This window comes from Myripristis murdjan, chromosome 19 (genome assembly GCF_902150065.1).
Source record: "Myripristis murdjan chromosome 19, fMyrMur1.1, whole genome shotgun sequence".
NCBI lineage: Eukaryota > Metazoa > Chordata > Actinopteri > Holocentriformes > Holocentridae > Myripristis > Myripristis murdjan.
In genome coordinates, this window is record NC_043998.1 from 11,893,979 (window position 1) to 11,909,053 (window position 15,075).

At 41.6% G+C, this 15,075-nt stretch overlaps 1 protein-coding gene across 2 annotated transcripts in view; it reads right to left on the reverse strand.

Annotated features, from left to right (window-relative positions):
* The window catches only part of rab11fip3 (RAB11 family interacting protein 3 (class II)), a 39,491-nt gene extending 24,593 nt beyond the window's left edge, over nucleotides 1-14,898 (reverse strand). For both annotated transcript variants that reach the window (XM_030078219.1, XM_030078220.1), the window contains exons 1-2: nucleotides 11,956-14,898; nucleotides 3,517-3,610 (exon numbers count right to left, since the gene is read on the reverse strand). In XM_030078219.1, coding sequence (XP_029934079.1) covers nucleotides 3,517-3,610; nucleotides 11,956-13,620 — 1,759 coding nt within the window. In that variant the 5' untranslated portion in view covers nucleotides 13,621-14,898. The remainder of the gene's footprint in view (nucleotides 1-3,516; nucleotides 3,611-11,955) is intronic.
* Between the last annotated feature and the right edge of the window lie 177 nt (nucleotides 14,899-15,075).

Sequence of the window (15,075 nt, forward strand, 5' to 3'; positions counted from 1 at the left end):
GCTGTGTAACCCAGAAAGCCCTGGGAAAGAGCGCCACAAATCAATAGGATGGGCAGAGTGAGACAAGCAGCAGAGTGTTACGGTGACGTCAACACAACCTGTACGGTATGTCAACACAGCCAGCATGTGCTGTCAACAGAAGTCTTTGTAATGATGTCAGTGTAGCCCCAGGGGTTTCAGTCATGATACTGCTGTCAGTGGCAAAAACACTTTACTGTACAGCACATAAATCTATCATATATAACTGGTAGGAAAACGAAATATTTTAAACTCAAAGTCACACCAACTTTTACATGAGAGGGCAGGGGGAAAGCCTTGACAATGAAAATAAATAGTGGGGCAACATTCTCTCCTTTTCAGGGAACTGTTCACCATCCTCCATGAAATGGCCAAGGTGAAGCCCTACAAACCCGATGACTCGGCTGTCGAGAAACGCTGATGAATTGTGCCCATTCTTTTAACTGGGACGTATACGACACCTTACAGCTGTTTTTAAAAGCTCGTAAAATGGGTGAGGGAGGCAGAAAAACGGTTGAAGAAAGAATAACAGCTTTTTGAGTCCAGTTATAAAGAATGTGGGTCAGTCGTCTTTTCTTTTCAATATCCCCTCACTTCGGCTGAAAAATGGCTGTGAGCAAACTGTGCGTACAGCAGTATTTGGCACTGTGGGGAATGTACTGTAGGGGAAAGATAGAGCCAGATGCCATAGACTCAAGCTAGGCCCCTGAAGGAGCTGTTGAGGTTTTCGTTACAGCATTTTTACAGTTACGCATTACTTCAGGCAAGCCAATATAAAAACAGAAGGCTGGGGGCCCCAGTGTTGTCAGGGGTGCTTATAAACAAAGGTAAGCATGTATTACTTTCAACACGGACTTTAAAACTGATGAAAAACAAACACAGAATTAGAATTAATAGTGCTGTGATGCATACAATATTACAAATTGATAAAGTACAATAATAAAAATTAGATTAGAAGACACAACGGGGAATCTAAAAAAGAGGTGGCATCATGCGCCAATATTCTTTTATTAATAATACCAACATTAAAGCATAAAAACTATTAATTAATTAATTCTGAACATATTCGGACTTACGATTGTCTACTTCACAACCAAAATACACTTTATTGACAAAGTATTGGGCCACCTGCACATCACACCTACAGGAGCTTTTATGACATCCCATTCTAAATCCATAGGCATTAATATGGAGTTGGTCCCCCCTTTGCAGCTGTAACAACTTGCACTCTTCTGGGAAGGCTTTCTACAAGATTCTGTGGGAATTTTTGCCCGTTCATCAAGAAGAGCATGTGTGAGGCCAGACACTGATGTTGCACGAGAGTCTGGCTTGCAATCTCCACTCTAGTTCATCCCATGGTGTTGGATGAAGTTGAGGTCAGGGCTCTGTGCAGGCCAGTCAAGTTCTTCCACAACAAACTCAGTCAGCCATGCCTTTATGGAGCTTCTTTGTGCACTGGAGTGCACTCATGCTGGAACAGAGAAGGGCCTTCCCCAAACTGTTCCCACAAAGTTGGAAGCAGAGAATGGTCCAAAATGTCTTGGTGAGCTGAAGCATTAAGATTTCCCTTCACTGGAACTAAGGGGCCGAGGCCGAGCCCAGAAAAACCAGCCCATAGCATTATCCCTCCTCTACCAAACTTTACAGTCGGCACAATGCAGTCAGGCAGGGAACGTTCTCCTGGCATTCACCAGACCCAGACTCCAGATAGAGAGGCATGATTTGTCACTCCACAGAACACGTTTCCACCGCTCCAGAGTCCAGTAGTGGCATGCTTTACACCGCTCCAACCGACGCTTGGCTTTGTGCTTGGTGATGTAAGGCTTACATGCAGCTGATCGGCCATGAAAACCCATGCCATGAAGCTTCCAGCGCACAGTTTTTGTGTGCCAGGAGCCAGAGGAAGGTTGGAGCTCTGCAGTTATTAAGTCAGTAGAACGTCTGCCACTTTTATGTACTATAACTTTACGTGGTCTGCTACTTGGTGGCTGAGTTGCTGTGGTTCCTAAATGCTTCCACTTTGCAATAATACCAGTTAATTGTGGAATATCTAGGAGGGAAGAATTTTCACCAACTGACTTTTTGCAATGATGGAATCCTATGACATTACTATTACAGCACCATGCTTGAATTCAGTAAGCCACATACAAATGTGGCAATGGGACTGAATGAAACACCTGAATCCAATGATTAATAGGTGTGTCCCAATATTTTTGTCTATATAGTGTATGTTGGCTGTTGCAGGGCTCTGCTATTTTCTGAATGAGAGGGAAAAAAGACTTCAATAAGAAATTAAATGCAAAGCAGGGGAAGGTGGTGTATTTACAGACTATTTATTCAAGTGTGCATAATTTAATTTGAATTTACAATGGGTGACACAGTATTGTTCAGATACCAGCAGGTGAAAGTAATTTTGAGCTTATTGGTGAGCTTGCTGTGAGCTTGTCAAAAAAGCAGCACATTAATCTAAACTGATTTTTAGTTATTACTCCCTGAAAGCAGTAATTTGTCATAGCTTCAAAACACAAGCTATATTTATGCGCCCATACAGTGCAAGGCACAAGGTGCACTTGTATTTTTGGTGGAAAACAAACAAAAAAAACTTCAGTTATTTGGTTTTAAAACTTCACATACAACAACACACGTATCAGATTATCAGATAAACAACTTTCTCAAAGAAATGTCCTCTAAAGTCAGGAGTGAAGTCAGGGAAATTGTGATTATAGATGATATATGAATCAAACGAGCTGTGATGTAGCTCAGTCAAAATGGCAACAAAACTACTTGCCTGGATAAGTTGGACTTACGTTGTATATGAATGCAACCCACATGCATGCACCGCAAGTTCAATTTGGGAATCTTCAGCCATGAGTTTGCCATTTAGATGAGGTTTAAGCAGATGCTTCAAGAGATTTTGACATTTTTTTGCATTGAAAATATTTTGTGTGCCTGTGTGTAACTCACAACTCCTCCTGAAGAAACTGATTGTTTTGCCCACTTTGCATTCTGGCTAATTCAGTGTAAGCCTGCATCAGCTGAAACAATGCCAACTAATTGTTACAAAAAACTTTTTGGATAGTTTTTGGATATTAATACTTCAATCTGAAACTTGGCAGGGGTAATAATGGTATAAACAACTTACTGCAATATTTCTGAGGGAGAAGATGACATTTGTTACACTATATTGTTTACGGGGAAAGATTCTAAATTATCATATTGTAACGCTACACCACACTGGCACAAGCAGGATTTTTGTGTCAGAATATTTTTAGTAAGCAGGTTTTCTGAATCATTAAATGTGGGATCTCCAGAGTTTTAGACAAGAGGCCCACTGAGTCCACAAAAACAGGACACTGAGTCAAGAGTTTAAATGGAAAACAATAAAACTGAAAGTCACTGGCTGCTTGAGACTTTTCGGTCCTAGGAAATTCTAAGATCAAACATCATTGCTGACACAAACATACACACAGCTTTAGAAAAGTGCATCCAATGACTCACCTCCGTTGCTAATGGCAGAAATACCACGGTGGAAGTCTTCAAAGCTGATCACTCCCAAACCGCTGGGATCCAAAAACTTGGTCAGATCCTTTACCTGAAAGATGCAGGTCACAGACATTCAAAATGCATTTCATCACAGCAACAAACAAACAGGTCCCTCCCATAATCAAATCAGATGGACTGCTTAGATCAAATCCGGTCCTCAGGGGTGTGAGTGCTGCTGGTCTTCCAATCTGCCAGGTGGGTCTTCATTCTATCTTTATGATCAGAGACTCATTCAAACCTGGGATAAACTGGCCAAAAAGAAAACCAGCTGTGCTCTGGACCCTAAGAACTGCATCTAAGGACCAACAGCCTGGATGCTTCAATAATTAATTTTGTCATAATAAATAGGCTACAAACTAAGGGGAAGGTCTCTGTACATGAGATCAGCACAACTGTCTGCAATCTGTGCAAACTGACTAAAAGGGGCAGTATAATGCATCTGCAAGAGCAGGGCCTGAACCCTCTATCCAAAAATGAGCTACCATAAATACTGAAACTCAGACTGTCAGGGTCGTTTCACACACACACAACAGCTTCACTGCAGAATTCTGTTAACTACCGGGATATATATTTTTTTATTGCAAGAATAAAAAGGTACTTGTAAAAAGAGCTCTGACCTCAAGAGAAATATCATCTTTTGCGAACATTGCATATTTCAGTTTTTATTGGGTACTGGTCCATATTGAGTTTACAAGCATTTTACAAGGTTATGAGGGTAGTGTCTTCAGAATGGGTCAATTGAGCTCAACCAGACTATTGGCCATAATGTGTGTTAAGATGACAACGGTTACTGAATTTAATAATTTACAGCTGTGAAGAGAATGTTTTCATCACACAGAAACATGCGTATAGTTTGTCAATTAATTTAAGAGGGATTATAGCACACATATGCTCACTCCATACTTGACGATGAAAATAGTGCAAAGATATTTCTTTTCCACTAAAAAGTGGTATAATCAAGACAGAAATATTCAAATGAGGGATTGAGATTCCATTTTATCATGAACTGGGATATTTCAAAACTGTCTGAAAATAAATTTGGGTAAGGTGAAATGCATTCTTACTGGACACATGCAGGCTTTGCTTACGATAGAGTGATATAGGCCTAAATGCCCAGAGATTTTCTCAAGCTGCAGTCAAGTGAGAAACAGTTACGTAAGTGTACCTGTATATATTCTCTCAGCAGTAACCTGGCAACAAGTGGTGCTGTCCGACAACGACAGTATGCCCATCATAAAAAGCTTTTTAGACTGAAAATTGACCCCAAGGTTATGAAAAATGGATTCTCATGTAATCAGAAAGCGTTATCCTGACCCAACTGCTCAGCACATCTTACAGTTTAATGCTGTCTGGTGATCTTGCACCCAAAGACCTAGGTCAAGGCCTAGAGTTAAAGCTGTATCTGCAGAATTAACAGTGGCGCCAAGCAATCAAAATCTATTTGCACAAATGACAGAGTGAGCCAAATGCGGTACATCGCAATTTTTCACTAACTCGTTGTTACACTGTCATTTCAGGCGTGTATCATTGACAAAATTAGCTGGGAGGGAGCCTGACAGTATGTGGGGTGAGGTTTCTGTGGTTTAGGTTCGCTTAAGCCTTGGAAAAGTAATCACACAATGTGAACATGGTCATTTTACAAAGCTTTTCTTCTGTATGGGACTTCTCTGTTCTGCACTTTTTATACCGATTACACACAAAACTAAGCTGATCTGCTTAGCAACGTTGAGTGCAAACTCATGAGCCTGAGAAGGCTCAAACTCCTAATAAACTCTGGCTTGACTCTCACAGCCCCAGTGACTTGTGATCTGGGCTTGGTGAATTAAACCCAGCTGCATTGAGAAAAAAGAGGGGAGTATCCCAATCTCACTGAATGGCGGTTAACGCTGCAATGTTGAGTTTAGGATGTTGCATCAAGGCTCTTCCAACTCCCACCTCTGTTATATAAATCCTCACCACAAACTAGTTGCACTACACAGGCTACAGTGAGGACTGGTGAAAAATTATGGTGATATAAAGTTGGAATTTGTGAAAACAAATCCAACTAGAAGAGGGTACTCAGTAGACTGCAGATCTCTGTCAGGCACATCTCCCCTTCTCTGGTGCTCGTACTTAGGAGAAAAAAAACACTCAGGAATTAGCAGTCAACTGTGGTATAAAACAGGTTTTTCAAAGGTTTTGAATCACAACAACCACAAGATCATACGCAAGTCATAACTGTGTGCCATTATCAAACTTCTGCACAGCACCCAATTGGACTGAAAGAGAAATATTGGAAAGAAGATTTTAAAATGCAGCTCTCAAGCTAAAAAAAAAAAAAAAAAAAAAATCTACCTTACAAAAAACATTTTGCCTGTCAGTCTGTCGATCCTAGGAAGACTCTGGCATGAATGTGACTACGTCAAATATGAATTTGCACAAAAGAAAAGATCTGCTATGTGACCATTTTGGTCACAGTCAAGTAGCTTTGTCTTCGCCAATGTTCTGGACAACCACAGTCAGAGACACACACACACACACACACACACACACACACACACACACACACACACACACACACAATCAAACACAAGATACCCTCCAGGCTGCTGCCTGCCTGGCAGAGATAATAAGGAGCTGTTTAAGGGCTGAGGTCTGTGGTGGGTGTTTGCAAACCAGCTCTGTTTTCCACCACTGAAAGCCTCATCACGGTGCAAAGGAAATCATATTGTTCCATGCATGCTTTTCACACACATCTGTGAGGAGCGATCAGGGCATTACCTAATTTTGTCTTTGTTCATAAAGGCAAAGGCAAAAGTTTAACGGGATTTAAGATGTTTTATCACTGCTAATATAAACCAACTGCAAAATAACTGCAAGCCTATTTATTTTTTAGTACTATTATAACATACAATGTATGTGTATTACTGCTCCTGCTACAAGTTACTATGGAATTGTTAGGTGTCCCACGTGTCATAACCCACTTCTATAGAGGCCAGAAAAAATACCACAGTAGCCAAAGTAAATGGTACATTTATTTAAATTAAAGAACCAGCCCATGCAGCTTGGGCAACCAAAATCTATCTCAGTATTTGAAACCACTTATAAAAACCCATTTTTTATAAATTTAATTTCTTTAACTCTAACAATTCTAAAACCCTCAGGTCTTTGATTTTATTTACAACAATGTTAATTTATTCTCCCTAAAGCACACTCTAACCTTTGTTCTTGAAAAGCCACAGCACAAATAAATGTGTTATTGGTAATAGTAGTATGATGCCATATTATGTGTTATTATGCCCTCCTGGCAGAGCCCCGAAGGACAGTCATAAAGAAGCTCCATAACAGTGCTGTCGTTTCCACTGCTCAGCGGAGCAGAGAAGGCATGGTGGTTTTTCTGTTTCCTCTATTTGTGTCTAATCAGTGCAAGGGTACGCCTGACCGCCTCCACACAGACCACTGTTGTGCATAACCCCATGGAGATGAATACCCCTTGGTGCAAGTCTTTCCAACAGGGGGATTGCGCAATACATCTTGAACAAAATACTGATAACAGTTTCATGAGGTCGCAATTGTTTTTCATCAGCTGAAGACAGGCAGAAAGGCCTAATGGCAATATCTTTCGATATAGAACATAACATATGTGTGCACGTACACAAAAGCAGACTGGAGAGGGGGGACATTTCAGGCCGTGGGACATTCCACTGAGGATTAGAGAGGCAAGTACATAAAAGCAGCGGGCCAGTGGAGGGAGGCTGGCTAAAGAGGGGTTGGGAGTGTGAACTGACAAGAGAACGGCCACAACAATACAGTTCTCTAGGCTTTGTGCAGATTCGGGGTCGAAAACCAAAGAGCAGCAGTCTGAAAGATCTTTTTCAATCAGTGAATTCAGAGACATGGCCTTGCCCTCACTCCAGTGTGAGCTTTCACCTCTGAGAATCTGCTATTTCTGCCATTTAGGTCCCACAGTGCACAAGCTGCAAAATTAAACCCATCATGCTGTTCAAAACACTTGCAAGAGGTGTCAACTAAGATGTTTGTCTAACTGTAGGAAACTAGCTGTTATCATGGCACACTGTTCTGAGTTCAAAGTGGCGTTGATGCAAGTGGTTCACACTTTCACCTCACTTCATGCCAAGTAACCATACAGAGAAAATCATATCAGGAACCTGGTGGCAGGAATGGGTGTGAAACCATTTCAGTGTAGAGAAAAAATGAACTGGAAAGCCAGATCTGAATTCCTTCATCAATCTTATGTTCTCTCGTGGAAACTTTTTTTTCTAATTATTTAAAAAGGTGACAATCCTAGCACACACCATAGTCTTGTTTTTCCTTTTCTGCTTTAAGATTCTTCCTCTATAGTTAGCCTTCATTTTAGATGACACATCCAACCCACACACAATAGAGCGTGTGTTGTTTCAGTGTCACATCCCAATCACTGACGTTCTTCCTGGAATCGTTCTGGAGAAGATATTTGCATTCTAAGCGTAGAGGCACCAGATGAAAATTCAGGACATACATGCAAATATCTGATAAACACTTCCCTGCAGTCTCTCGCTGGCAGCTTACTGGAATGTTGGTACAGCACAGGCGACGGCAGGGTGCAGGGATGACGCCTCTGCTGTACCATGACTAGAGGAAGCTGTATAAAAACTCTGCTTATGCACAGAGAGCCTGTTGCACATGGGCTTGGCAACAAGAATTAACCACAAAGAAAGTTGAATGATTTGTGAAACCTACAGACACAATAAAAATACAGCACAGTTACCACATTCACATATAACCGAGTCTTGCTGATAAACTGTGAAATGCTGACTTCCCCCTCACCCAAATCTCATCTTGGATAACATCCCTGTTGGATTCAAACTTTATTTTGCTTATAATGTCATCACTGTTGTGTTTTGTTTTTTTCAATAAGAATTATGGTCCCTATGGTTTTCTCAAACACCCTGCTGAAATACTTGTGTTACCACTAGAGTTTGCAATAGCATCTCGCTAACCAGGGCCTCTCAGGAGTGGAGGTCATTCAAACCAGTGATATGTTCATGACTGATAAGCAATTTTATACTGAATAAAAGCTTGTTCATGTATGAAACATGCATGCATATATACACCAAAGATGCTTTGTGTAAACTGCACACACTCAACACAAAATACATACAATATAAAATACCTTCCTCTAAAGCTTTTTGTCTACTCATTACACCATATTTATAAGGTTCTGAGCATTAGTCCTTGTATTAGTAATGATGCCATACATCTGATATTCCAAGTATGAACCATCTGCAAATTACAGCTGAGAAAAAAACACCCTAGGACTTCAGAAACAGGGTGGAGGCCTTGCTACATCAGACGCAACCTTCCCCATGTTCCTTGAGTTAACCTAACTAACACCAAATCCACTCAGATTTTACAGGCATTACATAACATTCCAGAGAATGCTGAAGATAACTCTGTCTGCAATTTACTCACTAATTGTAAGCAAAGCAAATAACCTAAGTCTAATAAGTCTAAGTCTGCATCACTCTCCCTGGTCACAAAAGGACAGAAATTTGAGAAGCTACCAAGTTAGTTGTGAGGGTGCAAAATTTGCCCACAGCTCTTAGAAACCAGATATCCAACACCCAAGCTCAAAGAAACGAGAAGCAGTAATCAATCCTGCACAATCTGGTTAGTGGTCCAAGGCAAATCTTTCAGAAGCAGAGATCCCAAGGAAACTGACTGAGGTCTGTCAGAAACCAAACACCATGAAATAACCACAGTAGGCAACGCCTATGAACTGAGAATAATTCACAATATCATGTGAATTTTCCTGCTTTTGTGCTCCATACCAAAACAAGAGGCGAATTTGCAAAGATATACCTTTGACTCAGAAATGGTCAAAATCTCTTGTCCCTTTTTCTATCCCTGAAAACAGGGTCATGGGCAGGTGGCAGACGGTATCTAACACATGAAGTCCCTCTGACTCAGGGAAAATACATTCTGTTCTTAATCCTTCAAAATTCTCTGCCTGGGGCGCCACAGATACCTACGGTCAGGCACAGGAAAGAACAGGGCCGACAGAGGTGCTTTGAACTGGGAGAGAGGGGATTAAAAAGCATTAGCATCACAGTCTGCGGATCTATGTGGCTGAGTGCTAACATGTACCCATCCTCTCCAAGAGACCAGTGGTAACCTGAGGCACATAAGTAACATTATACATTACGAATAAAACCAAATATCATGATGCCATTTACCCAATAACTCCATATCAATACTGTGATGATATAAAATGATACTGTGCTTTAATCCCTATATATAATCAGTTCTAATAAAATAACAATGTCTGCAGTGTCCCCATTTCAACCCAAAATTACAAAATTAATGTAAACATAGGCTCTGTTCACACATGGCATTAACATGTGTCTTGGGTGATCCGATCGCAAGCGAACAGCTACCTCAGCTCACACTTGGCATTTGAATGTGTCTCAAGTGACCACTTGTTATCAGATCTCACTTCCCTGCTCTATAAACAAATAAACGGATATATCACGTAAATAAACAAGTAAATAAATCCGTACAGAAACAGGGGGAGAAAGGAATCAAGGAAACAGGCATTTAACAAAATGTGACATCCTTGCTCCCCCGAGCCTCATTTATGTACTGTCAATTATTTATGACATGTTTCACATCTGTAAGTTATTACTTAAACTAAAAATTAACTGAGTGAAATAGGAGACTCCGATTGTTTGCATTATTCACTTTGTGCTCAGAATACACAGCAAAGTTGAAATTCATCCATTCTTGAAGCTGTCCACTTGTGACCGGATTACTAAAGACGCGTTTTAATGCCAGATGTGAACACAGCCATATTCTAAAATGGACCACAAGTGATTAAGTTATCTTTGTGGTTTCATTAACAAACAGACGGCACATTAGAGGGCGATAGTGGAGTCTAACAGAAATTCAATGTACTGCATGCTCACAAGGGCACAATCTTGCTAGTGTTATCAGTCTCGCTACATCAGCATTTGCATCTTTCTTTTAACTGTTATTTGCAAATGGTGGGTTGACTTGCCAGGGCTCTTTCTTGTAAACACTGAAGATTAAACATTTGAAGAAGAGGCACAACCAGTCAGGCATGTTAGGATAAGAAGAGACTGAAATCATTTTTATTTTACTCACTCTCCACTCACTTTATTTTTCTCACTCTAACAGAATCTTAACAAAACAGTGTAGTTCATGAAGTAAAGCAGATTAGATTTGAATAGATTAGGCAACTTTATTGTCCACCAAAGTGGAAAGTTATCTTTGGCTCAAAACAATCTAATGGACAGAGCAGAAAACAAAATCGATTTTTGTGACCTTCCAAAGCTTCCACATAAAAATACTGACTAACCAAGAAGCCATTACATGACACCTTCCAGTGTTCAATACGCTTCCTTTTATCTTAACTTGCTTCAACTGGGAAACTTTACATTTTTGAACATGTGGAAAGCTTAAATGCATGTGGCCAGATGCAATAAGCGGGCTAGGGTCAAGGGTGGAGTGGGATGCATCAGCCATTTCGCAAGAGATAATCCCTAAACCACATGATATGCAAATGCAAAAATGAGTGTTTGTCATCTGACATATGGAGGAGTGCCAGGCCTGACAGAATTCATTACAGGCAATATGCTTTTGACAGACTTATCTGGATGATGACCTAAATCCTAATTCTTGAATACTCACCAAATATAGATTACATACTAATCCAGGCATGGTTTCAATAATATGCGGCAGTATTAGCCAAATCCATTAAGCAAAATGTTCAGAGCTGCTTTGTAGGAAACACAGGAACAGAATAGTTATGATGAGAAGAGTTGCAAGTAAATTTACTAAGCTGGTTTGGCCTTAAAGAAATGGGCCTATAGCCTACAGCTGTCTTCTCCTGCTTATATAGCAAATGATTTGAATTCTAAGTGAACACCAGAGCCTGAGTGGGGTTCAAATTCCCTCTGCTCTATTATGTATCAGGGTAACATTAACCTAATGCAGCTCACAAAAATGTGAGTCCCAGCTCGAGAGAGAACAAATTATTATGTTGTACCAGATGCTTTTAGGTCTTGAAAAATTATAAGAACAAATTTTATGAAAAATTTTAAAAATGACTGGCCCTTGAGTAAACTGAACTGCTGATCTCAAGGTGTGATGTCAAACGGATTTCAAATGACGGTATTAACTACACATTTACAGGAAGCTCCCTGAGGTACAATGTAAAATCAATAATAAATCATTTACATGGAGGGACCTGTTCTGGTCTTATGTGCAACTTCACTCAGCATGCATTATCAATAAACTGCCTGCTCAAAAAATAATAACGATTAATGAAATAAAATTAAATAAAAAAGGAATAAAAAAAAGGAATTCAACACAACACAGTGACAGAAATCTCACCTGATCAGCTCCATAGGCTGCAGCGAACTCCATAAACTCCTCAATACGAACGAAGCCATCTCCATCTTGGTCTAAAGCATCAAATACAGCTTTTAGCGGGGAGACATCTTCTTCCCTCGTATTCACGGTGGAAACCATGGGCATGGAGTCAGCTACCACCATTTTAGACAGTGAGACTGTCTCCACCGTTTGCTCACTAGTCCATCCAGGCTCAGGAGAACTGCTCAACTCCTGAACTGGAAAATCTAAACTAGCCACTTTGTCACAATCCGATTCTGGGAGCTGGGCAGAGCTTGTCACCCTCTCCCCGTGGACCTCTTCAGTTTGCAAATTAGGAACGCTTTCATTCTGTACACCCTCGAGCGGTTTCACGTCCCAAGTTTCCTCATTGTGGAGTTCATCTGTGATCAGGCACGGATGCAAAGCCATTGCCTCATCTCCCTGGTTTTTGGCCTCAGAGCAAATTTTGCCATCCATCAAATCCTCAGAGCCATTCTGTGCCGAGTTACTGCTACAGGGAAAGTCATCCTGGACAAAGGCATCTCCATCTTGAGTCACTGCCAGTGATGAGGGCTCAGTTGACAAACTGAGAACAAATGAGTCATCCTCACTTTGGTGCTCTGAAGTCTGATTTTCAATTGCAGTAGCCAATATGTGTTCCTCCTGTGACTCCTGTGTTGGGGAATCTAATGGCACACCTATAGAGATAAGAGAGGCAGGACTGGTAGGGCACAGGCTGAGGTTACTATCACAATCAGGAACCTCTAAATCCAACAAAGGCACAGATCCTTCCAAAAACTCTGGTGGCGTGCTTATGTGGTTATGTGGGAGGCAACTGTCAGGTAAACCTTGTGGGGTAGTGTTACTGGCTATGGGCAGATTAGCCACCGGTTCCAAGAAGAAACCTTTGTCCCCGGTTTCAGGTGACAATGTCTCCCCGCCCTGTGCGGGAGGAAGACCTCCATCCTCCCCTAGTGACAGGAGTACCTGCTCCTCACCGACACCCTGTAGGCTGACCTCACCTGAGGACTCTGGGACCAGACAAGAGGGCAATTGTTCACTTGAGATGAGATCTACCAACAAAAAGGAAGCCTCTGTGCTGGTTTCAGAAGTTCTCTCAGAAATCTTCAAAGGAGAAGAAGGCTCACTGAGGGTTATCAGTTCCCCATGACCGCCCACGACACTTGTATCCTCAACAGGGGCATCCTGTGTGAGATTTACTTCCTCACAGGCAGAGTTTTCCCCAATCAAGCCAGTGAGGCTGGGCGAAAACAGCCATGACAGAGCACAGTCACTAATATCATCAAGTCCCTCTATTTTGTCTGTAGAGGACAATTCCTCTAAATGTGTACTTTTGAGAGCACCTTCAGAATTAGTGGATCGATCTCCCTGTAATTGCAAAGCCGAGTCTCCATAGGAATAACTGGAGGTCTTAAAGAGGTCATCCAAATTTAAGATATTGTCCTGGAAAACCTCCTCCTCTTTACTATGTTGACACATGTCATCCTGTTCAACATTTGTGAAATCCAAACCTGTCTGACCACTCTTGTTTGGATGAAACATGCCTCCTTTGTTTGAATCCAGGGTGTGAAATCCATGAGGAAATGGCTGGTCTGACTCCCACTCCGAATGCCCCAGAGGGCCAGACAGAACTGTCGGTTCCATTTATATGGTGTCTTTTCTTCCTTCCTTCACTAACTTGAGAATGCTGGTAGCTTCTTATCTCCAAGTCAATATCCAGTTCCTCAATTTTAATGTCATGATTTCACATGGCACTGCACATCTTCATTGGAATCGCTTAGTTATGAGCATGTGAAATTCTTGACATTGCCTAACTCTGAAATCAGAAAACTGACCCAACCCTTGATGTAGATATGGTGGAATAATAGTTTTAAGACATAAGTAAAATCAGGAGAAATGTCAGTAAGGAAACAGGTTAACAAGAAATTCTGTGCAACATAAGCTTTTACTGCTTTCACTTCATTGGTCGCCAACCACATCTCGATAACAATGTTACCTAAATTCAAAATTCATAGTGATTAACCTATACAACCGTTTCACTGATGTATGAATCTGTTTTGACTCACTATGGCTCTCTCTGTCATGACAGGTCCGCTCCTGTTTATCTCCAAATGCTGCTGCTTTCTCACATCCAACGTCAACATAGTTCACTTTGGCCTCAAAGCTGGCGAAACACCGTGTCAGATCTGCACCGACAAACACACAGCATCTCTCACACCTAAGCCAATTTGACTCCAAACAAAATCACAGATTAACGAACCACTGTTTGTCAACATTAGCCTTCTTAGCCAATTATCTAACGGTATCCATCGCGAGCTAATTCGGCTGACCGGCGTTACTAAATCCAGAAACACGACACGAAACCTCTCATTCAGAAGCGACTGACCAAATGTAAGACCAAATGCCTAACTAGAGATGAGTGGGTGCTAGCAGCTAACTTAGCTAACTCCTCCTTCCAGCATCCCACTGCTTTCGTGCCATTGGGCTGGGAAGCTGCTAAAGGGCTAGCTAGCGAGATTAGCTTATTAGCTAGCTAGCAACGCCAAACACACCATCTTCTTTCTCTCTCTAGAATGAGACACAGACGCTCACTATATCCCGCTGTTTTAAGGGCTAATTACGGAATTGTTGGTCCTCAAGGCAGTCCAAAGTTTATATCCGCATTTTGATGCCGTTTTTCAACAACCATCCACCTGTGTCTGTCACAAGGCAGGCCAGACGAGTGTCGGGACGAAAACGTCTCCCTCCGCGATTTTCTCCAGTTGCTGTCGTGTCAAAAACACCTCTGTTACAACTTTTCACGTCGAAAGCCGAGATAATGTCGACAGCAGTGTCAGATAAAGCCACAGAGGTCCATCCTATGCCAATTACTCTCCGCCGATAACAGACACCGAAAGCTCTCGCATCAGCATCAGCAGTGTCCCAGCCTCCTCCTCCTCCTCCTCCAGCCGCATACAAACCACTGACGTTTCACGCAAGCGTACAAAATAACCCGCAGTATCACTGTGTGTTTACAGCGAGCCATGAACACTTTATGATCCCCGGTCATGCACCGGGACTCGCGGATCTGATACACATTAACCCGCACTTGCATGATTT